The sequence below is a fragment of the Camellia sinensis genome, chromosome 7, assembly GCF_055761805.1.
Source record: "Camellia sinensis isolate YWXY chromosome 7, ASM5576180v1, whole genome shotgun sequence".
NCBI lineage: Eukaryota > Viridiplantae > Streptophyta > Magnoliopsida > Ericales > Theaceae > Camellia > Camellia sinensis.
Window position 1 is genome coordinate 26,282,267 of NC_138967.1, and position 26,114 is coordinate 26,308,380.

The following is a 26,114-nucleotide window of genomic DNA, read 5'->3' on the forward strand; positions in this document are numbered from 1 at the left end:
AGCCTCAGAATCCGGATTTTTCAAGGAGTTTGTTTTCTTCCCAATCTTGGATTACTTTTGGTTCTCTATAAATACTTGGTTTTCTCCCAAAACTAAGTGATTGATTGAAGTCCTCCAGATCTTCTTTTTGGTTCTTAAAGTTTATATCTGGGGATATTTTGTTTGTTTTCTTTGATGTTTTTATTGAGTATTCAACTCATGATCTAAAGAGAGTACATCAAAGGCTTGTTTGTTATACACAAAAGAGAGAGTTATTCTTCAGTTGTGGATTCTGAAGAATTCGAGCCTGAAGCTTTGGTGGAATCCGGAGTGGCTCATCAGAAAGACAATTCCGTGGTGAAGATGGGGTTGGAAGAGGCACATAAAGGTTGGTTCAATTAGGCGTTGTGGATTCGCTAGGTAATTGAGAGTATACCTGTGTAATTCCTTTAAATCTTCTTAGTGGATTGTTCTTGTGGCTGTTGCCCGTGGTTTTTGATCACAGTTGGAGGTGTCCAATTGTGGTTTTTTCCACGTTAAATCATTGTGTCTCTTTGTCTTGATTGTTTGATTGAGATTGTTATATTCTGCTTAAAATTGATACATAATCACAAATCAACATCTAGGGGGTTTCTAGATTTTTCAGTAATATATCTATTTTATTTTTTTTATTTTTTTAAAGTTTATTTGTATGTAAAAAATGATAATACTTTTTTTTTTCTTCTTCTGTTGTTTTTTAACAGGTGCTTTTTGGGGCATTTGGACATGATGAACGATATTTATTGAGTTTTAATTTGTCAAATATAGATAGATTTGATTTATGACATTCAGTTTATTATTAATTTTTTTAGAATATATATGTTTTAAACATTAGGTTCATTGAGAAACAACTTATTTATTGTCAATTTCATTAATTAAAAATCAAGTTTATTATTTCAAGAAAAATATATCAGTTGGATGATTATAACATTTTGTGAATATTTGTTTTAAAGTATTATTGTCTTTACTTATGAAGCTTAAGAAGATAATCAATATGCATTATGATTGTAATTTGATGACTTAAATTAGAACTTAATGCATTATTAAAAAATTTATACGTTATTAAATCAGTTTCGTGCGTAGCACGGGTTTAGCACTAGTTAAACAATACGCGAAAGTGACTCACTGACATTTGTTTTAAAAAAATATGATAAACCCTTTCTCTCTCTAACAGGAATAGAATAAATCTCCATTTATGTAATTAATTGTGATACTTTGGGTGCATCTGCCGTTAGTAGGGTTAGGTGAGAAATCCATTTCATAAATAAATATACATATAGCGGCCTTTAAAAATATGGTTACTGGCATCATGTTCATATCATCACTTGACAACGTCTTTCAAATAATATTCATAGCTATATGACAGCTAAATTTTTTACAAACCCTAACCTACAACTAAGGTTTGTAAAAATAGTTTTTACTTTTTATTAGGCACTTGGAGTTGGGCTCAAACTCACTACAAAAAATTAAGGTTTAGAGACCAAAATTTAGAGACAAAATGTTTTTTTAGGGACCAAATATTTGTGTTGCGAAAAATGTCGCTATTATATTTTTAGGAACGAAAATTGGACATTAGTGATGAATTATTATCTTTTTAGGACCAAATTTTTTATCTAAAAAAAAAACCATTTTGAGACCAAATTATTTTGTCCCTAAAAGTATATTATTAGTGACATTTTCAAAATTTTGTCACTAAAGGCCTTATTTTTTACTTTTCGGGATGCCCTTGTAGCGACTATCCTTACGACGATAGAAATTGGTCCCTAAATGTCTTTTGCAATAAAATTTTTACTTTTAGAGACCAAAAAGTTTGATCTCTAAAACTCTTATATGTTATAGGGGCTCTGTTTAAGTGTGCAACTCTCTTAAGGTTGCACACCATATGCACCCTAAGTATTAACCCTTGGATTAAAAAGAAATGATCAACACCATTGAATTGTTTAATTGTGAAAAATGGAAACCTGGGCAACCGGTTAACCCTTTCGACTCTCTCTCTCTTCCCTCGGCGACTCTCTTTTTCTTCTCTCGCTTTTCTTCTATTCCTCTCTACTGCTCTCACCATTTGTGTAACGCTTGATTTCCAGCCTCTGTTGGGTTTCATTGTTGGATCTCTACACTATACCCTTGATTTCCATCGACGGGATAATAAGGCATTCTCTCCAACCAGATATCAGGTATGGAGCTCTGTCTCTCTCTCTGTCTGTCTCTCTCCATATATATGTATATATTCGCCCTCTTCACTTCAGCTATTTTCCCTAAACCCTAAACCCTCATCCTAACTTCAACCCCTCTACGATTCCCTAAACTCAAAACCCCTCCATCTGCAACAATAATGTCTATCTATTTCTCAATAGATTTCTAGACTAATTAGTTTTTTGTTGGAAAGATATAAAAAAGAAGGGTAAATTTTGGCCTGATTTCTAGACTAAGGAAATAGATGTTAGTAAAAGTTTTTTGTTGAAAAAAGAAAAAAAGAAAAAAAAGATAAAATTTGGACTAATTAGTTAAATTACAAAATTGATAAAATTTTGTGAACCTCTCATCATAATCTTAAATCAATCCAAATATGGAATAGAATACACAATTTTAATACTGTCTATTACATGGTTTATTGAATTGTTCATGTTTTAAAACATTAGATGAAATGAATCAAAGATCTTGAGCAACCAACTTCCAATTAAGTGTTAGCTGTAAATTATGTTTCCTTATTATTTCTAGCTTCGGTTTACATTTTCACTCTTAAGTGTTAAGAACTTAAACTTGTGAAGTCTTGCAAATCATGGGTTTGATATTTTTTGATTTTTTTTTTATGTCAATTGTAAATGGTTTTAGGAACATCCTTCTATCTATGGTCTAATTCAACAAATTTATCGAACAATTTTGGAGGATCTTACAACCATATTCAGACTAGAAGCCTGAACTACACTCAATCTTTCCATGGAACAAACTAATTTAAACAATGAATTAAATCCTGATATGGCATACATAAATTTAGGAACACTAATGTGTCCCTATTCTAATTATTTATTTTCCCTTGTAAGTATAAATTACTATTTTTTATTTTGTTACCCTCTCTCTCTCTCTCTATATATATATATATAAAGTAGCTCTCGACATGTTTGTGTTTGTGTTTGTGTTTGTGTACATGTGTCTTTTGCTTCTTTCTGATTTGTTAAGAACTGATTATGTAAGTTTATTTTCTTATTAAAGTAGACACGTGTTTGTGCTTTATTTTGCTTGCTTTTGCCATGATCTTAACTTTTTCATAATGCAAAAATCATCCATACTGTGATAAGTTTGGAAGAAATAATAGAGGAATCTAGAAGTGAAACTGAAAAACAAGGGAAAACATGTGCGCCTATGCTAAATGTATTAGGGCACTAGTTTTATATTTTAAAAAGAAAACTTTAAGTTAACATGGGAATTGGCGTTATTATTGCATTATTTATGATGTGCATGATATGTGGGCTTAACTTGTGATTTGAGAGAGCTGACACTGAAGTTTTTTCATTTTCTATAACTTGTATAGGGACATCTATTTATGTTTCTCATTTTTCCATTTGTTACTATGTTTTTGTTTGATATAGTGCTTTTGGTCCATGGTGGATTTAGGTTTTTGCTAACTATAATATTCCCCTTTTGCAGTCATAGGATTAGATGAAAACTATCTATAAATTTGATATCAGTATTATACAACATTCTATGTTTTTTAATTGGTCCATTTGAGAACCATTTCTAATTTTGAGGCCACTAGTCTGTAATATTGTTTGTTTTAGTGTTTTTCTTTAGGTCACTTGTGAAATTATATGAGTTTAATGCAAAATGGATAGTGTTTAAATAATTGTAATGGACATTCTTAGTTGTTCTCTGAGGTTTAAGGCCCCATAAGATCACATTGTGAATTCTTTTAATCCTTAGTCGCACTTGGTTGGGCCAGAGTTTAGTCCTACCCATTTCCATCACTTCCTCACGCTACTCTCGTCTACCTTTTCTGCACAAGCCCCTTGCAACCCCACCCAACCTAACACCCTAATCAACCCAAACCATCGGAACCCCCCAAACTCCTCCGGTCCCTCCCCGTCTCTACTCTGCACCATCTCTCTCTTCACTATTGTTAAAAGATACAAGTCCAAACTATGCAAGGTGGTGATGATCTACTCCCAATGTTTTGGCCTGATAATTACATGATATGTATGGAGTGGGAGAATTATATGTACCCAAGAAATTAGTCCGAGCAAGGCCTGAAACTTTGGTGACCAAAAAAATAAGAAGAAAAAATCATGAAGGAATATGTATCAAACTTTTAAAAACAAAGAATAAAAGAGAGAATGTTTGTGTTATGTATTTCTATAAATTATTAAATGGTTGAACCATCAAGTAAAATGATAAAGAATGTGAGCTTTGTCAAGATTGATTATTTGGTATCTAAATGTTTTGACTTGTGCATAAAAATCCATATAAAAAATGCTTGAGACTTAGAGCTTATGTGGCCCACTTCGACTTAAGTTTCCACACTAATGGCTAGACTCAAGAGTTGTATCCATTCACGTTTTGAAAAATCCATGAGAAAAAAGAATCCGTTTCATTATGCAACCCCGTAAGGGTTGCATATAATATTCTCCCGAACTATTGGCTCTTTTTATTTATTTATTTTAATTGCTCGAAGGGTTGGTTTTGGTACATTAGTCTAAGTCTTTACGTAATGGCTATTGATAGTTCAAACAAATGTATTCAAAGTTTCATCTCTTGTATTGCTTATGTGGTTTGTTTATGAAATGGGTTTGACGGTTTTCCAATAAATGAAAAGGTATGAATGAGGGATGTCTATTACCAATAAATTTTCTAAGGAAGTAGTGGTTCTTGAATGATAGATTCATGTCTATTTCAGACTCAAGGTTTTGGGAATTGATTTGTTAAGATCACAAAAAGTATAGTCACTCTAACTTTCTCTTTGAGTCTCAAATGATTTATTGATGTTGTTTTCGTTTTCACGAATTATCGAGTACCGTCACTGATGCAATTTTAGGTTTCTCGGAATAATATCTAGTGGATGCAATTTATCTTTACTAGGAGCGCTATTTTTTTATTTTTTAAAAAATTATTTTTGCACTGCTATATTTAACATTTGATCTCAGTTTTTTTTTTTTAAAGTTTTTTATCATGGTTAAAAACTGTGATGGAAAAATTGCACAATCACACCTGCATCCATCACAGTTTTTGTGTTAGAAAAAACTTAGATTGGCCATTGGTGCTTTCTCGGTTGGCCTAATTATATGGTCAAAATGTATAAAATGACTGGGCTTTGGAAGAGAAGTGTGCTCCGTTGGGATTGGTAGAATGTGTCAATCATGATTTGTTGCAACCATATCGTGTTCTTCATGAGAAGCTTGGTAAGAAATTTTAAAATTCTAGTAAGGATTCAAACACTGGCTATATGTGAGTTGGCTTATCAATCTTGGAATATCTATATTTTTTTCTGGTGTTGAAAATTTTGGTTTTTTGTGTAGATGATTATGTTGCCCATATAAAATTCACTGTTCCGCTAATGCCAAAAGGGTCAGATTGCATTACGTCCCATTCTTTACAGGAGCTCCAACCTACTAAAACATTAGATGACCCTCAAATTAAAGCCTGGTTAGCTTTGGGCACAAAAACAAAGAAGAAATGTGAAGGGAAGAAGAAGAAAGGTATGGCAGAACAAGCTGTCCATCTCCTGTTATAGAATAATTTTCAGTAGTTATGCTGCTCAGTTATTCATTGGTTGGAGCTACCTACTACTGTATCATGTGTATTTGCTGCTGCTGTGTTTAGGCTGGGCAGGTCTGGTTTGTTGCTCTGTTGAGTGTAGTGAGTTCATGCTGTCGCTGTAGTTGGTTGGAGCTACCTGCTGCTGTATCCTGTGTATTTGCTGCTGCTGTGTTTAGGCTGGGCAGGTCTGGTTTGCTGCTCTGTTGCTGTAGCTGGTTTGGCATACTAATGTGTGCCCCTGCAATCAAACTCAAGTTTTGGCTCGGTCGATACCTTTTGACAACCTTACTAATAGAAAAAAGGACAAGATGCTCTAGGAATCTATCTTACTAATAATAATAACCAAGGGCTTTTTATATGCCATGTCATTGCAAAGCTACAACTTATAGTAGGCATTACCTTCTAATTTACATAATTTCATGCACTTTGACCAAAGTTTCACCTTGTTTTTAGTTTCAATTGTGACAATCAAAAGTTTACATAGTTTTGGTCAAGTTTCAATGTCAATCCTCTATCAAATATCTGCCATCAACTTTGACGAGGTGTAAGCATATGAGTGGATAACACTTTCACCCCCAAGTTTCACTTTAGTGTTTAATGAGTTAATTTATATTGTAAAGTAGCTCAAATTGTCAGTAGTCATGTTATTGGGTTTACTTGTCTATATTCTGCTCTGATCTTTTTTAAATTGTATTATTCTGGTCATAATTTCTTGAACTAGTAAATTGTTTGGTTGAGTTGCTATGTAATTGGAGCCTCGACTTGAAATTTTTGTTAAGCTAGTTTGTTTGAATAGGAAACAAAACAAAACAAACTGAAAAGACTAAAATGCTTTGTTGAAGAAAATTACTCTTTTGAATGTTATCTTGTAAACTTTTTTTAGAGCTTTATTTGGTATGGATTGGACAATTATTTGCTATGTTTGGTGAGGCAGTTTGTAATGGTGGTTTCTAGGTTTGGTTCTATGTATCCATTGTTGAACTTTTTGAAGGCATACATATTGTTGTAATTATTGAAGTTATTGTCACTTGGTTTATTTTTATTTTTTTTGTTTCTTTGAGATTCATATGTTTGTGGAATTGCAGGGAGTGGCTGATCGAGTCTATCTTAGTCTCTTGCCTACTAGTGAGGGTAGTTGGGTTACTGCTGCAAGGGCATTGAGGTATTTTTCTCTAATTATTTTATAGTTCGTACCTCTTGATGACTTTTTCATTCCTGGCACCTTAATGTTATACATTTCTACGCCATGCTACGTTTTTGGTTTTAAACTTCTTTCACAAAGTGTTCAAATGACCACTGAAATTTGAATTTCATTCAATGTATGTGTTCTATCCTCCCAAAAGTACTCTATTATTTAGCCTAACAACTTTGCCTTTGCAGCGGGACCTGTTATTGTTTGTTTGGGCATTCTCCTTTTTCTCTCAAGTATCATCACCAATCTCATCTAGGTAAATCACAGGTTTTGAATTCGATGCATCTGTCTGTGTTTGGTATAAATTGACATAGGATGAGTTTGGTGCTGGTAAAATGCTTTGTATCTTGTCAAACTTTTTGTTTTTTCCTTAATTATAAAGAAAAGCATGTCTATACTGAATAGTTATAGATCACAAGGTGCATATGTGATATTATTTGCCACTCAGGTTGCCTAAGTTTTATCTGTGTTTGTGCATGAAAATATACTGACATAATGGATTTATCTTTGTTTGTTGGTCTTCTAGAATTCTATCCCAACTTCACCCTCTCGTTTTCTCTGCCTCACTTTTTTTTCTCAGCAGGTTGGTGCTAAACATGTTTATGTAGTGGAAGCATCTGAAATGACAGAATAATATGCCCGCAAACTTATTGCTGGGAACCCATTGTTGGCTCAAAGAATTACGGTGCAAGTTTTTTGTTTTCTTACATTTCAGTTTAAAGTTTAAATTTTAATGGAGTTAGTGCACTGTTTCTTGTTCTTTTTGGGGCAAGTTTTCACCTAAATCATAGGTAGTCAAGGGTAAAGTTGAAGAACTTGAATTGCTTGAGAAAGTAGATATTTTGATCTCAGAGCCAATGGGTACGCTTATCATGGCTTGTGTGCTATTGATAAATTCTAGTTAACTATGGCATTTTTGGTGATATTAAACATATAATGCCATGTTTTTTTTTTTTTTTTTGAATTATTACTATGCAATTTAGTCACACCATTATAGAATTAGCATGAAATTAGTATATGGAGACAGTTTTGTAACATTATAGAATTAGCATGAAATTAGTATATGCTTGGACACAATTGAAAATTGGGAAAGATAACTATTAAAAAAGTGACACATTGTGCATGTCTTACGATTGGAAAGTGACACATTGGGAAAGATGTTTCCTACAATTGGAAGGTGATTGTGCATGTCTTATTTTCTATGATCTTAATGATTTTTGTACCTACACAATACAATGGAAAAATGTTTAATGGTTCTCATTGTCATACTCTCTTAATCTCCTATATTAAATTCGAAGGCTTTCAGTTACTAGCTTGACTTCCCTCTGTGAACTTGTGTGCTTTGACTTTTCTGTTTATGTTATGGTGCAAATATCATGCATGGAACATATAGGAAATTCTATGAGAGATGGAAGAAACTCAATTCAAAAGCAAGCATGTTAGTTGGCAAGATTCTAGCTTAGGCCTTGTGTAGGATGTTAATTATGTTAATTATTGCTGTTTTTGTGTTTTTCTTTGATATTTATGTCACGAACGATTTTTAAATTTTCACTATGGAACGGTTTTTAAATTTTCACTATGGACTATAAGTGGGAGGCTAGGTGTTATTTATTTATTTATTTGTTAGCGGCTTAGGTATATAGTGGGGTTGGGAATGACTGAACCGAAAGTGTAACAAGGGTCCCTGGGGGTGCCTACATATATTGTCCTGATCTTCTTCCTTATTCAGAAATATGATGCAGCTGTGGGGGACATTATAATTATTGCAAACAGGACATGGATTGTAGATTTTACGCAGCCTTACATGGAATCTGGACTTGTCATAGTCGTTCCTGTCAAAGAGAAAAAATCTAGTGCTTGGGCTTTCCTCAGGCCATTTACTGTGGAAATGTGGTGTATCACTGGCCTTTTTTTCATTTTTTTCGGAGTAGTTGTTTGGATTTTTGAGCATCGAATGAATCATGAATTCCGTGGTCCACCAAGTCAACAAGTTACAACAATCTTCTGGTTAGTATCTCATAGCACATATACTTCATTGAAAGCCCTCTGATTTATGTATATTCACAGATGATATCAAAAACCTCGGTGATTGATCTATTGTTGCCTGAGTGACTAATTTTCATTATCAATCTGTTGGCAAATTATTCAATGAATGCTATAAATGGTAAGATATGCTGCTTCTTTCCTTTTACTTGTTTTTTTTTTTTTTTGGAGATCAAATAGAGCAAGTTTTACAGGTTCAATTGACTACTCTTAACTATAATGAATCATGGATTATATTTTGTATAAAACTGATGCGGTTATTTAAGCATCCTGACCTGACACTCCATTTGCTTTGTGGATGTCAGAGAATTACTAAGAATTGCTTCTAATGTTGCAGGTTCAGTTTCTCAACAATGTTTTTTGCACACAGTACATTGCTTAATCTATTGTGTTCACTTTTAATTATTGCATCATGATATTTTTTAAGTGGTGATACCTTAATATTTCTCTGCTTGGACTTGAACACAGGAGAGAACACTGTGAGCGCCCTGGGACGTTTGGTGCTGATCTTATGGCTCTTTGTAGTGCTAATTATCAATTCAAGCTACACAGCTAGCTTGACATCAATCCTCACGGTGCAACAGCTGGCGTCAAATATTGAAGGGCTTGACAGCTTGATCTCAAGTGCAGATGCAATTGGAGTTCAAGATGGATCATATGCATACAATTATCTGATTGAAGAGCTCAACGTAGCAGAATCTAGAATCAAAACATTAAAAAACCAGGAAGAATATGTTGATGCCCTTCACAAAGGTCCAAAAGCAGGCGGTGTGGCTACAATTGTTGATGAGCTTCCTTACATTGAGCTCTTATTGTACAAGACCAACTGCAAATTTAAAACTGTGGGACAAGAATTTACTAAAAGTGGATGGAGATTTGTAGGTATTTTTTTCAGTATAATCCTAAACGAGTAATTATTCCTGCAATATCTGGAATGGCTAAGCCAAACTTTGATCGAATAAGATTTTAAGGTGTCAAGATAATATCAATAGAAAACAAAACCCGTGAGATGTTACCAAAATATATCCTTGTTGCGTAAATTTGATATTATTTTATATTAGACCTGAGTTTTGGCCAAATCTTATATGCTCCTAGGCACTAGCATTTATGTTACTTTTTTTTATTTTTTTTTTATGAAATAGTGCTTATGTTATTCAGATCACTATGATTTTATTTCCAAGAAGAAAGTAAGATTGCAGAGGTTCTTGCTAATATTGTATAAACTTGTCTGTGTGTAGTGAGAGATTTTCTTGATAATGTTATCTTTAGGTTATGTTTGGAATAAAAATTGAAGTGGGAATTTTAGGATAGAAATGAAAGGGGAATAAAAATGAACTTTTATTTGATTCACTTCTCTTCTCTTTTTTTTCTTTTCTTCTGGTCCTCCACAAATCTTTGATCCAAATACACAGCCTTAATGTACCGTGTAAGTTGATACATTGGCATAAAGGTTCAATATGATTATGATGTTTTAATTTCCTGAATCAGGCATTTCAGAGAGACTCTCCTCTTGTGGTGGACTTGTCAACTGCTATTCTACGGCTCTCAGAGAGTGGTGATCTCCAAAGAATCCACGATAGATGGATATCGCTCGATAGGTGCTCTGCGCAAGTCAACCATGCCGATCAAAACGTCCTGTCTCTCAATAGCTTCTGGGGCCTATTCCTTATTTGTGGCGCAACATGCTTCCTTGCCCTTACAATATTTTTCTGCAAGTTATGCTGGCAGTAGCTGAAGAAGTATCCTCCTCACCAGCTCATAGACTGACCAGCTCATAGAGCTCATGGACAGCTGTCAATGTTTGTTAAAGCTTCTGTTATGAGTTAGTTAGACAGTTTAGGTTTCCAGTATATAATCTGTTATGAGTTAGTTAGACAGTTTATGTTTACAGTATATAAATCAATGTAAGTTCCAGATCTGAAATATAATGAAAATAATGAATTCAAAGAATCTCAATATGGTATCAGAAAAACTTCTACAAACCTCACTCTGCTCTTGGTATATGTTGATGACATCTTACTAACTGGTGATGATCCTGTTTTCATTAATCTGCTTCTTCAGCACATGCACACGTCATTTTCCATGAAAGATCTTGGTCCTTTGTCTTATTTTCTGGGCATTTCAGTTACGTCTGATGAGCATGGTTCCTTTTTATCTCAAGCTAAATATGCTGCTGCCTTATTGAATAAAGCTGGAATGGCCGACTGCAAACCATGCTCCTCTCCTATGATAGTTAAAGCTGTGTGTTCTACAACAGATTCCCTGCCATTTGCTCAGCCATCACTATATAGAAGTTTGGTTGGTGGACTGCAATATTTGATTATCACCAGACCTGATCTCTCCTTTGCTGTTAATCAAGCATGTCAGTTTATGCATCTCCCTACCAATGCTCATTTTCATGCTGTTAAGAGGCTCCTTAGATATGTCAAAGGGACTCTACATCATGGTCTCTTTTTCACTCCCAGTTCTTTTGCTCTTTCTGCCTTCTCTGACTCTAACTGGGCCAGTGATAGCCTTGATCGAAGATCAACATCAGGCTACTGTGTATATCTTGGCTCAAACTTAATTTCATGGTCCGCTAAAAAGCAGGCCACTGTTTCTAGATCATCCACTGAAGCTGAGTATCGCGCCTTAGCTCATGCTACAGCCGAGCTCACTTGGATTCAACAATTGCTTAAAGACTTTTGTGTTTCTTCTTCTCCTGTTCCTGTCCTATGGTGTGATAGTTTATCTGCCATGGCCTTAGCATCCAACCCTGTTTTTCATTCAAGGTCCAAACATATAGAAATCGATTGTCATTTTATTCGCGAAAAAGTGGTTGCCAACCAGATTGAGCTTAAGTATATTCCGACCATGGATCAGGTAGCTGATATTTTTACAAAGCCTCTTCCTCCTTCCAGATTTCATTATCTTCGTGACAAGCTGTTAGTGGTTTCCTCCCCTATCAGCTTGAGGGGGGCTGAAGAAGTATCCTCCTCACCAGCTCATAGACTCACCAGCTCATAGAGCTCATGGACAGCTGTCAATGTTTGTTAAAGCTTCTGTTATGAGTTAGTTAGACAGTTTAGGTTTCCAGTATATAATCTGTTATGAGTTAGTTAGACAGTTTATGTTTACAGTATATAAATCAATGTAAGTTCCAGATCTGAAATATAATGAAAATAATGAATTCAAAGAATCTCAATAGTATCGCAGGTTCACCCCGGAGGATGAGGAACAGGATATTGATGAGCCTGAATCTATTAGGCCTAAAAGCACATCGCGAATGACTAGTTTCAGGGATTTTGTTGATAAGAAAGAACATGAGGTCATGGAATGAATTAAGCGAAAGAGTGATAGCAAACAAGAAGCAAGCCAACATTCTCATGGGTAGCTTGGTTCACCTTTTAAGTAAATTTTCATCCATGGGCTGATTGTTTTTTCAAACCTCCTGCCCTTGTTAAGTATATTATCAATACAAAATCTCATATTCTGTTATACATGTTCCAACCCTTTGATACTGAAAGTTAGGCAGCTATGATGAAAATGTCATGTATAGGATCTATGGAGAAACTGAGAAAAATTTTCCAAGACAATTTCTTTTCTTTTCTTTTTTTTGTTATACAATTATGTTTGTACTTTGTAATTTTATTTTCTATTTAGTGGTGGATGAGAATTATATATTAGCTGGTTGTTGTGATTCCCTCTGAACTTGAAATTTCTAAAGCAAAAACAAAAATGGGGCCATGAAGCTGTTGGCCTGATGGCATTTGGTTGGCATCCCAATTACCAAGTGAGTTTGGACTTTGGATCTTGAATTCACCGAGGGATTTGCAAAGAAAACAAAATGAAATGACGGCGAAGGGAATATTGAAAAAAAGAGGGAAAAAACTATAGAATTTTTCGATCCAAACGCAGCCTCAAATTTAGGATGGGATTTCAAACCATCCCAGGTAACTCAATCTCATGTTACCAAAAATGAAATAAAAATGGTGTTTATTATCACCATTAATATGTGCTGATGCTGCAAAGTGGTTGGGATTGTGGGTGAGATAGCTAGGCAAGTGACAATAATGCTCTAATCAAGTTAATCTTCAAAGAGACTTGGAACTATGTTGTAAGTAATTTCATTAATCTTCAAACAGACTTGGAACCTTGTTGTCAGTTATTGAATTATCAATGTGTCACTTACAATGATATTGATTCTCATCACTAACCCAAACATTATAAGCTTGTCATCCATACTAAAATATTTTCCACACAAAGACCGGTTGGCAACTGAAATTTTGATTTTGATCTGTTTTTTATAATGTATTTAATATTATATTTTATGTTAATGCTAAGTATTGTAATAAAATTAGGGACGAAAGCATTTATAGAACAATTTTTATATGTTTTGACGATTAAACATTTAGTAGCCAAAAGGAAATCAAGCCTTTTTCGAGATTAAATATTTAGTAGCCAAAAGAAAGAAAATATTTTTGGTGACTAAATAGTTTGTAGTAAAACAAAAAAAGATGAAAAACAAATTTTATTTGGTGAATAAATATTTAGTAGCCCAAAAAAATTAAAGTTTTTGCATACAAAAAAATTTGGTCGTCAAAAAAGTTGTTGATAGTTTTTACGGCTAAACATTTAGTCACCAAAAAAGCTACAATCTTTTGCCTACAAAAAAGATTGGTTGTTAGTTAAAGGAGTCAATTAGATGTTTGGCTACAAAATTAATTTGTCGCTTATAATGGAAAAAAGAATTGGCGACTATGTTTTAATCAATAAATAAAACATAGTAGTGATATAATTTATCTACGACTAAAAATTCAATCGATAAAAGTTCAAATTAAATTTATAGAAAAATTTATGACGACTAAATTATTAGTCGCTGAATGGTATTCAATGGCTACTAAAATAATTTTAGTCGCTAATAATTTTCCCAACAATTAGTGAATGACCAATTGGGTGACTAAATAATTTAATTGGGAATTACATTCGTTGGCTAAAAATGATTTTTAACCACTAAAAATTTAGTTTCCAAATGTGCAATTTCTTGTAGTGTGTAACTAGTTTATTACCCTAATTAATTTCAATAGACTTGATTAACTAATAGTAACTTTAGTGATCAAATGTTCTACAATTTCACTCCACATTGACATGATATGCACTCAGCAAACAACAACCAATGTCACCTGCAACTCACGTATAGGTAAATCTTGTGGAACAATAGATGCATCTGATTTGCATAAGCTAGTTTCATAGCACAAGCAAACACATATTGAATTAAAATAGTCGACAAAAGAAAAGCCTCAAAAGAATAAAAAAAACTAGACCCTTAGACAAGGAGTGAAGGCAAAGTTCTTCCTTAATCTGTTAGGCTTGTGCAAATCAAGTGGTGAGAAGCTATTGGTTTTCAGCCATTATCTCCAACCACTTGAGTTCTTGGAAAGGCTAGTCATGAAAGTGAAGGGTTGAACTCTGAGAAAAGAAATGTTTGTAATCACCAGTGATTCCAATTCTAAGATTAGAGAGTGGTCCATGGATTGTTTTAACACTTCCCCAAATGCTCGAGTCTTCTTTGAATCAATAAAAGCATGTGGAGAAGGAATATCTCTTTACACAATTGAAAATCATCATCATCATATCAACTATTTGAATTGAGTTTCCTATGTTAAGTTCAATTCCATCAACTATGCATGAACTTAGCACTCAAAGAAACATTTGTTTGTAAACATAAGTTCTGACAATACAAAAACACTGATTACTACAAGATTTAAACTTTGGTAGTTGAGAGACATTGAATGACTCGGTGTGTTTTGTGATTCCTTGAGAGCAAATAACCCAAGTTACTATTGTGAGTCACAAGCATCAATGAAAAAATATAAAAACAACAGAGAATAATTTCCAAAAACTAAAGCCAAATAAAAGGATCACACATCCTAGCAAACATAGTATATACCTAGCAAACATAAGACATAACAAAGGAACCATGTACTTAATAATGACCACCTACTAAGAATAAAAGTTTTGAGCTTAACATTTGTGGACAATCTACAAACTAATGTTTGTCGTCCACATGATGCAGTTCATATCAAGACACCACTTGCCATCCAGTCATACCAAGACACCACTTGCCATCCAGTCATATGAAGACACCACTTGCAGCCAAAATTGATGAACTGCAACAAAAGGAAATGAAATATTCTAAACTGATTTATAAAAATCTAGCAATCGAAACAAAGGAAAGAAAATAATCAAAGTGGTTTTATTCATATTAGTAGAGATCAGAGAAACAGGGAAAGAACAAAATGGTTTCTGACTTGAATGTGTGTTCTCATGGTTGTAGTCTAATTTTGTATTGTGAAATTAGTTGAGTACAGAAATGGTTGCTCAACAATAAACTTCCACTCCTATTAGAACTAAGATGGCGAAGTTGATGTCCAGCAATGACAATGCTATTAGAAGCTATACCTGCTAAGTAAGCCTCAAATTGCTGACTCTAAATCCATTTCCTTGTTAAGTATAAATGTGCCATGTCTTCATTCTCATCTAAAAGATGTTCAATTTCATCAAGCACCTAACACCAAACAACCATTTGCTCCACATTAAAAGTAATACAACAAATAAATGAAAAGGCATAGAATCAATCACATGTAACAACCTCAATACACATTTAGTATAAAAGCTACCAAAACATTATCAATAGATGCCTCCTTAATTTGAACTTTGCAAGGAAATGACTCAATTGACAATAATGACAAGAAATAGGCCTCAATTAAAATTGACGAACTTCAGCTACACCTTCACAATTTTATAACGATTAATGATCCTTCGGTTGCATTTATTGCACAATTTTGATAGATGCGCAAAGTACTTGTGGGAATCAGAGCATATGCCGTCAAAAGAAGTCCATGTCTGAACTCTTTGCTATGTTCATACATGCACAGTTCAATATTGAGTTCTCTACAGTATATTTAACTGCTCCTGCATGGAATGGCACCACAAGGGGGTGCAAAAATCTATGACAATTGACATGTATTATGAAGCATGCCACTAAATTACAAGACTAGAGCACAAACAGTGTATGAGAGTGCAATTAGCCTGGAACCATTAGAAGCCCTAAATTTCCCACTAAATATTAGCATCCAACAGCACAAAACCTGTACAAACAAGTTTGTAAATTATCTCTACACTCCAACCTGGTTTTACACTTCATGCAAAGAAGATACACAATTTAAAATAGACAACTGGGGATACATGGGCTTTCCTCTTTTCTCATGTATAAGTTTTCCACATCAAAGTTGATAAAACAAAAATAAATAAATAACTAGCAAGTGCACCAACACCATGAAGTAATATGTTGTAACTAGTAGAAAAAAGAAATCAATAATGTATACCTTTTGTACGCGTGCAAGTAAACTGGTCAGATTGCTTTTCAAACTCCTCACGTGCTCAAGATTCTTGGTGCTAAAATTCCTCACTAGTTCATCCAATACAGAATAAGCATTTCTCTCAAGGTCTGCTACACTAGAGTCCAAATATGTACAAACAACCTTCAATGCAATCTCGAGAACTTGAAACTCAAATGGGAGGTCACACTGCAAACCTTCAACGGCTTCAGGAACGGGTAACCATTGTCCTCCAGATCATAATTGCATTTCATTATCTTGTACATCCATTTGACCCCCTCCTTGACTTTTGGACAGGCTTTTATGAGGAAGTTGTTGCCGCAGCTGATCCACAAACAGAAGAACCTCCTGGCAGAGAGGATCAAGCAACAACACTTCTTCAGCTGTAACTATAGCCTTTATAAACTCTACGTTGACAACCATAGCTTTCTCCCTAGCTGCAAAAGGGAACAATACAAATTCACTCTTATCACAACCAATCATTGGTGCTGTTTGGTGTAGCTGTTAAAACAGATTATAGATTATAGCTTAACAGATTATAGATTATGACTTTAATCAGAAGCTATTAATCTGTTTGGTATAGCTGTTGGATTATAGATTTAAGTTACTGAGTAGTGTTTGTTAAATAAGCTGTGAAGTAGCTTTTTCAATTAATTTTTATTTTTTATTATTCACTATTTGTCTACATTTTTCATAAAAAATAATAATAATATTTAATAGTCCATTTGAGTCTTTTTCTATTTTTAAAAAAATAAAAAATAAAAAAATCTAAGAGTATAACCGTGAATTAACATGTCCACAGCAGAAGCTGATAATCAGAAGCAAGAGGTGAGCAGCTTCTCAGAATCAACTTTTTTGACTTAAAATAAATTGTTAGAATCAGAAGCTGTTTGAAATAAGGTTAACCAAACAGTCCAAAATAACTTTTTAAAAGCCAGAAGCCATAAGTTGGCTTAAAAAAGCTGCACCAAACACCCCCATTATATACAAACGTATGAATCTATGCAGGTATCACTGGCAACAAATGAAAATTAAATAAAAAAATTCCACCCAGATCATTATAACAAAAAAGAGATTAAGGGTTTTCTTGATGAGTTGATGATGGACTACATGAACAGAAAAAAAAAAAAAAAAAAAAAAAAAAAAAAAAAAAAAAAGAATCTATTAGGGGATAAAGAAACAAAAAGAGATGGGACTACAGGATTGTTTGGCAATCCCATTAAATGCTTAAATCTAAAAACTTTTGGTGACCTATTAATTTTCTTAGTTAACACGTTCAAACTCAAAATTTTACATCAAAGAGATTCTACTCATCACTAAAGGATATATGTGATTTTCACATGTATTTATAACGGATAAACTTAACCTTTCAAAACTTTAGTACTTGCGAATATTCAGTACTATTAATGAGGTTTCAGAAGACCCGGAAGTATAGCGATCCCGGGTTTACCCTTGTTGTACAGTGATCCGGACATGTGTCCGTGGATGTTGGTAGTTGATTATTATCTTATTTACATCCCTTTTTACTTCGTAATTGAGTTATAGGATGTGTTGGGCAGGTTTGTTAAAGGTTGGTTGAGTTTAGAAACCAAAAACTAGTTGCCCAGGTTTTGGCCTGTCCGCTCGAGCGGGGTTTTGGAGCTCGAGCGGAGAATACGCCCATCCAGTATTTTCCTGTGCAGCGTTGTACGCTCGAGCGTGGAATTGGCCGCTCGAGCGGGGAGTTGAAAGCTCGAGCGGAGGCCTGGTTCTGTATAAGTGCTGGGAGAGTGCATCCGGCGCTCGAGCGGAAGTTTGGCCGCTCGAGCAGGAGTCTGTGAGTGGCGCTCGAGCGGAGTGTTTTACGCTCGAGCGGGGCGACTGGGTTTAAGTCCCGAAATTGTGACTTTTCAAATCACTTTTTCACTTTCTCTTCTCTCTCCTACTTTTCCAAAAAACACCATTGTTGAGCCTCTCACTCTAGACTCTACCTTCTCTCTAGGTTTTGATCTAGTAGGAGTGATTTGCTCACCTTTGGCCTTTACAAAAAAGTTGTTGATCGTCGAGGGCTTCTTTTTAATCTGAAAATTTTGGGTTTTGGAGCACGTTGGGTTTTGTCATCTTCTCCCTTGGAGCTCCGAATTTGAGGTAGGGATATCCTACTCCTCTCTATGGATTTTGTCTTTAAATTTTAGTATTTTGAGATGTTGGGTTCGGTTGGGTAATTTCGTGAAAGTTTGGGGCTTTTGTGTAATTTTACAAAAGTTGGGGTTTTATTTATAATAAACCTAAATGCATGTTTGGCATAGAGAAATGGAATAAATGTTGAATCATTGATGAAAATGGGACCTAAGGGTTGTAATGTTAATTATGGGAATTAACCTAATTACATTGTTTGATTAATTGGGATAATTAATTGTGAGAAATGAGGAAATGAAATGTTGATTGAATATCCATTGTGCATTTATTTTCTGTTTAGAAATAACTGCTTTGGGCTATCGGTGGAAGATAGTCGTGATTGTTGTAGACAATGCATGATGATTAGGCAAACGGAAACTAATCAATGGAATGTGTCATGGAACTTGACGGTTGATAGAATACATTAACTTTATGTATTGAGTGATTGTATATAGAACCAATGTGTTTGTATACGTTATGTGTAGAGGAGGAGATGGGGGATGTACTCCGCGGTTTAGGGGAAGATGAGGGATGTACCTCTAAACCGGATAGTGTTGGGAGAAGATAGGGGATGAACTCCGTAGATATAGCTCATATGCTTGTCTAGAGAAGCGAAGATAGAGCTCATATGCTTATCTTTGTGAAGTATGGATATAGCTTATATGCTTATCTGTGTATATGAGATATTGTTGTTATACATATCTGTTGAGAATGTGGATACAGCTTATATGCTTATCTGTGAATGTGGGATATAGTTTTTATACTTATCTGTTGAAATGATGATAGAGCTAATATGCTTGTCTGTTGAAAAAGGGGAAATGAAAGGTAACTTGGACTCATAAGTCGTATGGCATAAATATGTGATTTATGTGAATGTATCAGTGTTGGCCATCTATCAATTGCTAATCTTTTAGTCATTGTTCATGGTTGGTTTAGTGTATTTCTGCTGGGCTGTGGCTCACCCTATATGGGAATATCATTTCCAGGTACAGGTAGCATGCCACCTCCAAGGACATAGCTTGGGAGGCTAGAAGCGGACCTACTTTTGTCGTTTTACTTTTTGATGTATTACATGTAAATTCAAGCCAAGGGCTTAACGTGTATGAGTTAGTACTCTTTTGTTGTAACCAAGTGTTAACTTGGAAAGCTGTAAGCCCATAGGGCATTTGCTTTTGTTGTTAACATGTAATACTTCTTGTAATGAAACTCTGGTAAATGGAAGAATGTAGAACTTTTACTTATCAATGCATGTCTTATTTGATGGGTTTAATGTTATTATTTTGAGGGCGTTACAGGAAGTGTGAGCCTTCCGATTCTATTGAGCTAACACCCTTCCATCCTTGCCTTATTTTCATTTTTAATTTTAGAAAAATCCATATTCCAACTCATTCTCCCCAGAACTCCGACTATAACAAGTAATCTAAACTCAAACTCATGTATTACGCCACTCACACTCAGTAAAAGCATCCATATACCCTGATTTCAATGGATGGTTGTGCTTTATCAATTTTCGCACCAGAGCTCCGCCACAATGCTTCCATGTGTGAAAGATGCTACACAAGTAGATTGACAAAGTGATTATGAGATGAATCACTCATCCAATTTCCAAAACAAGAGGACTGGCAAAACTCAAGAGGTATGAACTATAAAATAATCAAATAAAAATACCTCAATGCCCTTGCAACAGTAACCGAACTACCCTCACTAGTAGGCAAGAGACTAAGACAGACTCGATCAGCCACTCCCTGCAATTCCACAAACATATGAATCTCAAAGAAACAGAAACAAAAACAAAAATACCAAGTAACTATAACTTCAATGATTACAACATTATGTATGCCTTCAAAAAGTTCAACAATAGATACATAGAACCAAACCTAGAAACCACCATTACAAACTGCCTTATCCAACATATCAAATAATTGTCCAATCCATACCAAATAAAGCTCTAAAAAAAGTTTACAAGATAACATTAAAAGGAGTAATTTTCTTAAACGAAGCATTTTAGTCTTTTCAGTTTGTTCTGTTTTTGTGAAAAGACCTTATACAAATCCACAAGCATAGTGATTAGGGAGTACACATAAGTTTGAAGCCCTTACTCATCTGTTCAAAGTGTCAATTTCATATTAAACCAAAAGCAAAAATCACAATTTCCCTATAAATTACTGAAAATCGACAGAGAGGGAGAAAGACCTAGAGAGAGAGAGAAAATCCTGTGATTTGTGGCCGAGATCGACAGAGACGGCGAAAGACCAAGAGAGAGAAACCTGTGATTTGCGGCCGAGATCGACAAAGAGGGAGAAAGACCGACAGAGAGGGACCTGTGAAATTGAAAAACCTAAACCCTAATTTTGAAATAGAAACGCCTCAAATCATAACTCAAAACCGTAATATCTGAACATGTACCTGAAATTGGGCGGTGCGAGGAAGAGGTACGAGAGCTCCGGCCGGAGGGAGAGGGGAGATGGCTTCGTCTGCTATGTTCGTGGGTCTTCATCAACCGGACGGAGCAATGGTCGTCGCAAGCAAAGCTGTCGCTCCGAATGACTACTCTTCCCTCCATCTTCTCTTCATGTTCTCTTCTTCGTCTTCGCTCCCTCTCTCTCGAACGCATCTCTCTCTGTCTCTCTTTCCAGCGAGTTTTTGCTCTGGTTTTTTTTTTTTTTTTTTGGGAGGGAGTAGAAATTTAGGCCAAATTTTAGGAGGGAAATTGAATGTAGGTAAAATTTTGGAGGATTTGTTTCAAATATTGAGAAACAAATTGAATTTTGAACAAAATTGGTCTAAATTTATACATTTTTTTAAGTTTTATTATTTATGTTTGTAATTAATATTCTAAATGCGAAAATAAATTTAGGGAATTTTATGATTTTAATCCATAAATAATAATTATATTTAAAAATAATTAGTATTATGTTCTTAATAATTTATTATTTAATTATTAATAGTTATTACAAATAGTAACAAATTTAATTAATATTAACATTAAAGTAATTTAACATTTTAAATTAATAATTTAATAACATAATTATTTGAACTGTTATAGTTACTTAATAATTTTTTTAGTCACTTACCAATAGTCCTGTTAACTAGATTTATTTACCTATAGGACTGATAAATTTATTAATAAGACTTAATGGGTAATAAGTCCCAAAAGTAGGGCCTATTAGTAATTTATCTTAATTTTTTTTTTTGTTTATTTAATAATTATAAAATAAAATTAAAACTTGGTAATATTAACATTAAATAAATTTCATGTTAGTTACGTGGCTAACCAATTGCAAGAGCTACGGTGGTGATTTACGGCTGTGGCGGTGGCCATGGCTATGGCCATCACAAGTAGTTGTGACAGAGAGAGAGGGAGAGAGAGAGAGGCATGAGAAATCATCGAGTATTATATGTTTGTAAAACATTACGTTAATCAGATATCGCTAGCTATGTGATCAAATTAGTTTTGTATAAAAAGAATGGACGGTGAAAAAATAAACGATTGACATAAATTTGATCCGATGAGATAGTTATCGATGTCCGATCAATGTAATCTTTTACAAACATATAGTACTCGACGACTTGTACACATTGAACGGCTCAAATTATCAAAACAGGACCCGTAATAGGCCCTCATGGGCGCAACGCTGCCTCCAGTCTGATCACGGACTAGAGAGAAGCCAAGCCCAAAAAAGATATATTATTTTTTATTGTCATAAATAAATAATTGAATATCCATAACGAAACCAATAGCTAATTAAAAATATAGTGACAATCACTTGTTGCTCCGACGAAACCACTGGTAACATCTCTCTCTAACTCATAAGTTTTCTATTTACTCGCTAGTTCGTAATTTTTCTAAGAATTCTTCCATGACCTCGATAGAAGAGTGCCATCTACAAAATTCAGCATTAATAAGATAATATATGTTACAAAATATAAAAATTTTGAATCAAGCTACATGAAAGTGAATTATATCATACCTTTCAAGGTAGTCTCGAAAGAAGAAGAGAGAAAGATCAGAGAGGATTGAGGGATTGGACTTGCAATCATCGATGAATTGCTTCAACTGTTCAAGTTCGTGATCAGAGAGGAGATTGCAGAGACGTCGAATCGTTCGATACAGAAGAGTGTGTAGAGATCAGTTAGGGTTTGAGATCTATTGATTGAGAATGCATTTGGCTTCGTAGTCTACATTTCCGTTGCTCTCACTAAACCCTAACTTCAAATAAAATGATGAATTCGAAGCTTTTGGGAAAATATGATCGAGAGACAGAGAAAAATTGATCGATTGGAAAGTGTGAATGACATACACTGTGAGGCCATGTGAAGTCACGCGATCGATCAAGGCAATGCTCGAAGAACATACCTCAAACAGACTAGAACGAACAGAGCTCGAGAGCTCTCACGCAGAGAGAGAGAGAGAGAGACAGAGACAGAGACAGAGACAGAGACAGACAGACAGGATTTGGAGAAAAACATGCAGACATAGAATGAGACAGAGAGTGGTGAACATTGTTTTTGAGTTTTTTTTTTTTTTTTGTTATTGTAAGTTTTTAAATATTTTAAATAATTTTTTTATTTCTTTGAATTCAAATAATTTACATATATTTAAAAGGAGAATATTTTTAAATTTTCTAAAAAAATCACTAAATTCAAAAAAAAATATACAATTTAATACATTTGATATATATTATATTTTTTTGGGCCATTTACATACAAGTCCCATTTTCTGAACTTATGAACAATTAAGTCCTACATAAAATTATTTACTCCATCAGGTCCCATTAATTTTTAATAAACTAATTTACCCTTACAAAAAACTTCAGGCAAACTGTCTTTGATCCCTATGGCCTTGCTCGAGATCCCGATGTCCGGATGAACCTGCTTCAACACCTTGAAGATGTAGATCTTGTAGGTCTCGACGCTTTTCTTCGACATCTTCTTCTTCTTGTCTCCGGCAGCTGCTCCGCCCTCCTTGGGCAGCTTCTTCCCCGCCTTCGGCTTCTTCTCCGCCAGAGCTTTATCGGCGACAGTGCTCTTTTTCTCCTCCGCCGGCTTCTTTTTCAGCGGGCTTGATCAACGAGTCCCAATTTTTCACACATTTTGAATCCTTTGTAGAATGCGTAAATGTTGCCTAGAAAACCACTGGTAATTTTAAGAATTTGAGTTAGGAATTTTTCTAAGAGTAAGCAACTGTGTTATAGCACTAGTTTAACTAGGGCTAAGCAAGGAATCCGTGAAATTCGTAATCTGATCCAGTCCAGTCCAGTCCAATCCGATAGGTTTGGATTGATTTTTTGAATTCGTGGTTCGGTTCCGGATTGAAGAATTAAAAATCCGTAGTCCACGGATTGGTTTCGGATTGAACCCCACGGTTCTGAATTGGAACCGATCCGGACCGTATACAAATAGTCTATATTTTTATTATACATCCTCCCTCATAGTATCTTCTGTTATTCTATATAAAACCTAAACTCAAACATAAGCCGTTATAATATCCTCCCTCATAGTATCTTCTCTTATTGGTCCTGGTTTTACCCAAATCCGGTCCAATTCGGACCATGCTCAACCCTAAGTTTAACTACAACTGAATTCATAACACAGAACTCATCAATTAAATGCACAACAAATAAATGATCATATAGACACTACAGGAATGACAGTTTTGGCGACGAAAATATTGGTCGCCAAAAGTCCAATTTTTGGTAGTCGAATGTAATTAGCGACTAAATTTTTTTTGTCACCAAGTCCGTCACCTATACTCTGTCGGCAATAGTATTGACAACTAAACTATTTTTGGTCGCCAAAAGTTAAACATTTGGCTATTAAACTTTGCTTAGTCGGGAAAGGTGATCTTTTGGTGACTAAATTATTGTTCGCCGAAATTGAACTTTTGGCTACTAAACTTTGGTTAGTCGGCAAAAGTATCTTTTGGCGACTAAAATATTAGTCGCCAAAAGTTCTCATAGAAAACTAAATTAAACTATTAGAGACTAAAATTTTAGTCACTAATACAATACGTACATTTAGCGACCAAACACTTTAGTCGCCAAAGGATGTCATGTTTTTAGTGACTAAAATATTTAGTCGGCAATTAAACTTCCCTCATTCTGATTTGTTTTAGCCACTATGTGGTTTGGTCACAAAAAGCCATTTGGTTATTTTTTGTTACTAAATTATTGGTCGCCAAAACATTTGCTTACATTTTTTGCTACCAACATATTTAGTCACCAAATACTATATTAATTTTTTATTTTTTTTAATTTCTGAACCACTTGTATCCATTATCAGTGCAACCTATACCCTGTATAAACAATATAATCCATTAATACTGAATATATTATCAACCATTCAACAACGTGCACACATTTCACTTCCAACCATTCAAAAAATTTATATTCAACGTCCAATTCTAAATGTAATACAAATTCCATACGAACCAAGTATAATTCAACCCCAATAATTTAATTCCATACATAATAGAGGATTAACCAAATTTAATAACAAAAGGAAATCTATACCACACCAAAAATTTATTCTGTACCGCCCCAAAAACTAATTTGTACCACGTCCAATGCTAATTTCTTTCGGGCCAAATTTTGGATATTTACCACTCCAAAAAACTAATTTGTATGAACCACTATATATATGGACGGAGATATAAAATAATGCCCTTTCGTACTTGTCAAAAAAAGTCATATCCACATTTGTACGTCAAAAACCATCTGCAAAAAAAATAAAATAATAATTAGTATCACTACAAGAATTAACACTTGTGCCGACCAAAAAATTGGTCGCTAGAAGCCCATTTTTGGTCGGCAAAAGTTATAAGCGACCAATTTTTTTGGTCGCTACTTTGGTCACCAATTGAGGGTCGGCAAAAGTAATTTGCGACCAAAAATAAGAACAAGTCAACAAGACTTACTTGAGAAAACAATTACTTGAGAAAACAAGACCAAAAATAAGAACATGGTGGACAAACCTATAAAGCAATTATAGAATATAACGAGAAAACAAGACAACAAGACTTACTGGAGACATAATTGTCTGATCAAGCTGAATACGAGTACACAGACTATCTTTTGCCAAAGAGGTGATATCACTAAATATAAAAAATTAAGTTGAAACCAACTTTAAAACGATGTAAAACTGAATATGTATTGGAGACAAACATGAAAATTTTAAAATGGCCTAAAACCAAGAAATTACCTTCTGGAATATACATTTATAAGGGAGCCTTTACCATCAACAATTGGAATTGAACTTATTTGAGCTGGAAAATAGAAAAGGAAGATGGGTGAAATCGGTAATATAAAACCGTATATACACCCCCACATAGTTGACCAAAATTTAGATAAATTACTCGCCCAAGCAACAACTTAACTGAAAATTTCAGATAAGAGATTTGTAGAATAAAAAAACAGACAAAAACAAAAAAATCAAAGTTTGGCTTTTACAACCCATCTAGATATAATGTTTGACTAATTAGCAATCAAACTAATACATGGTAACACCAATTCAACTGAACAATGATGATATTGGATCATTAAATGTTTTTAAAATATGACAATGCATAAAGTAGCGGC

The 26,114-nt window shown here is 34.4% G+C and overlaps 3 protein-coding genes across 13 annotated transcripts in view; 2 read left to right on the top strand and 1 right to left on the bottom strand.

Annotated features, from left to right (window-relative positions):
- The window catches only part of LOC114314554 (magnesium transporter MRS2-I-like), a 162,785-nt gene that overhangs the window by 108,260 nt on the left and 28,411 nt on the right, over positions 1-26,114 (top strand). The window lies entirely within an intron of this gene.
- On the top strand, positions 1,944-10,729 carry LOC145794895 (glutamate receptor 3.4-like; the record flags this gene model as incomplete). The annotated part of the gene is made up of 5 exons (XM_082877227.1): positions 1,944-2,192; positions 6,852-6,928; positions 7,147-7,214; positions 9,470-9,883; positions 10,490-10,729. Coding segments are annotated over 5 exons (879 nt in total), but the record flags the coding sequence as incomplete, so codon positions are not given.
- On the bottom strand, positions 14,744-21,219 carry LOC114269103 (uncharacterized). 11 transcript variants are annotated; one of them, XR_014335080.1, is made up of 7 exons: positions 20,944-21,219; positions 20,805-20,875; positions 20,206-20,282; positions 19,990-20,090; positions 16,369-16,817; positions 15,443-15,548; positions 14,744-15,150 (listed from the first exon to the last, which is right to left on the bottom strand). XR_014335080.1 is itself a non-coding variant. In XM_082877602.1 (5 exons), the coding sequence occupies exons 1-5, from the start codon at positions 21,149-21,151 to the stop codon at positions 16,618-16,620; spliced, it is 657 nt and encodes a 218-aa protein (XP_082733728.1). In that variant the 5' UTR covers positions 21,152-21,219; the 3' UTR covers positions 16,145-16,617. The 11 variants fall into 11 exon arrangements, 2 of the variants coding, with proteins under 2 accessions (XP_082733728.1, XP_082733730.1); XR_014335082.1 differs by having other exon boundaries at positions 20,013-20,090; positions 20,944-21,218; XR_014335084.1 differs by having other exon boundaries at positions 20,013-20,090; positions 20,805-20,858; positions 20,944-21,215.

Bases quoted from the DNA above. Each gene is read 5' to 3' on its own strand.
- LOC114269103 (XM_082877602.1), bottom strand. From the start codon at position 21,151: ATGCGTTCGAGAGAGAGGGAGCGAAGACGAAGAAGAGAACATGAAGAG. The intron at 20,283-20,804 runs GTTTCTCTCTCT...GTGGAATTGCAG, and splicing joins ATCTCGGCCGCAAATCACAG to GGAGTGGCTGATCGAGTCTG. The intron at 16,818-19,989 runs GTGAGTGGCGTA...TCCCTTTTGCAG, and splicing joins TATGGATGCTTTTACTGAGT to CTAGGGAGAAAGCTATGGTT.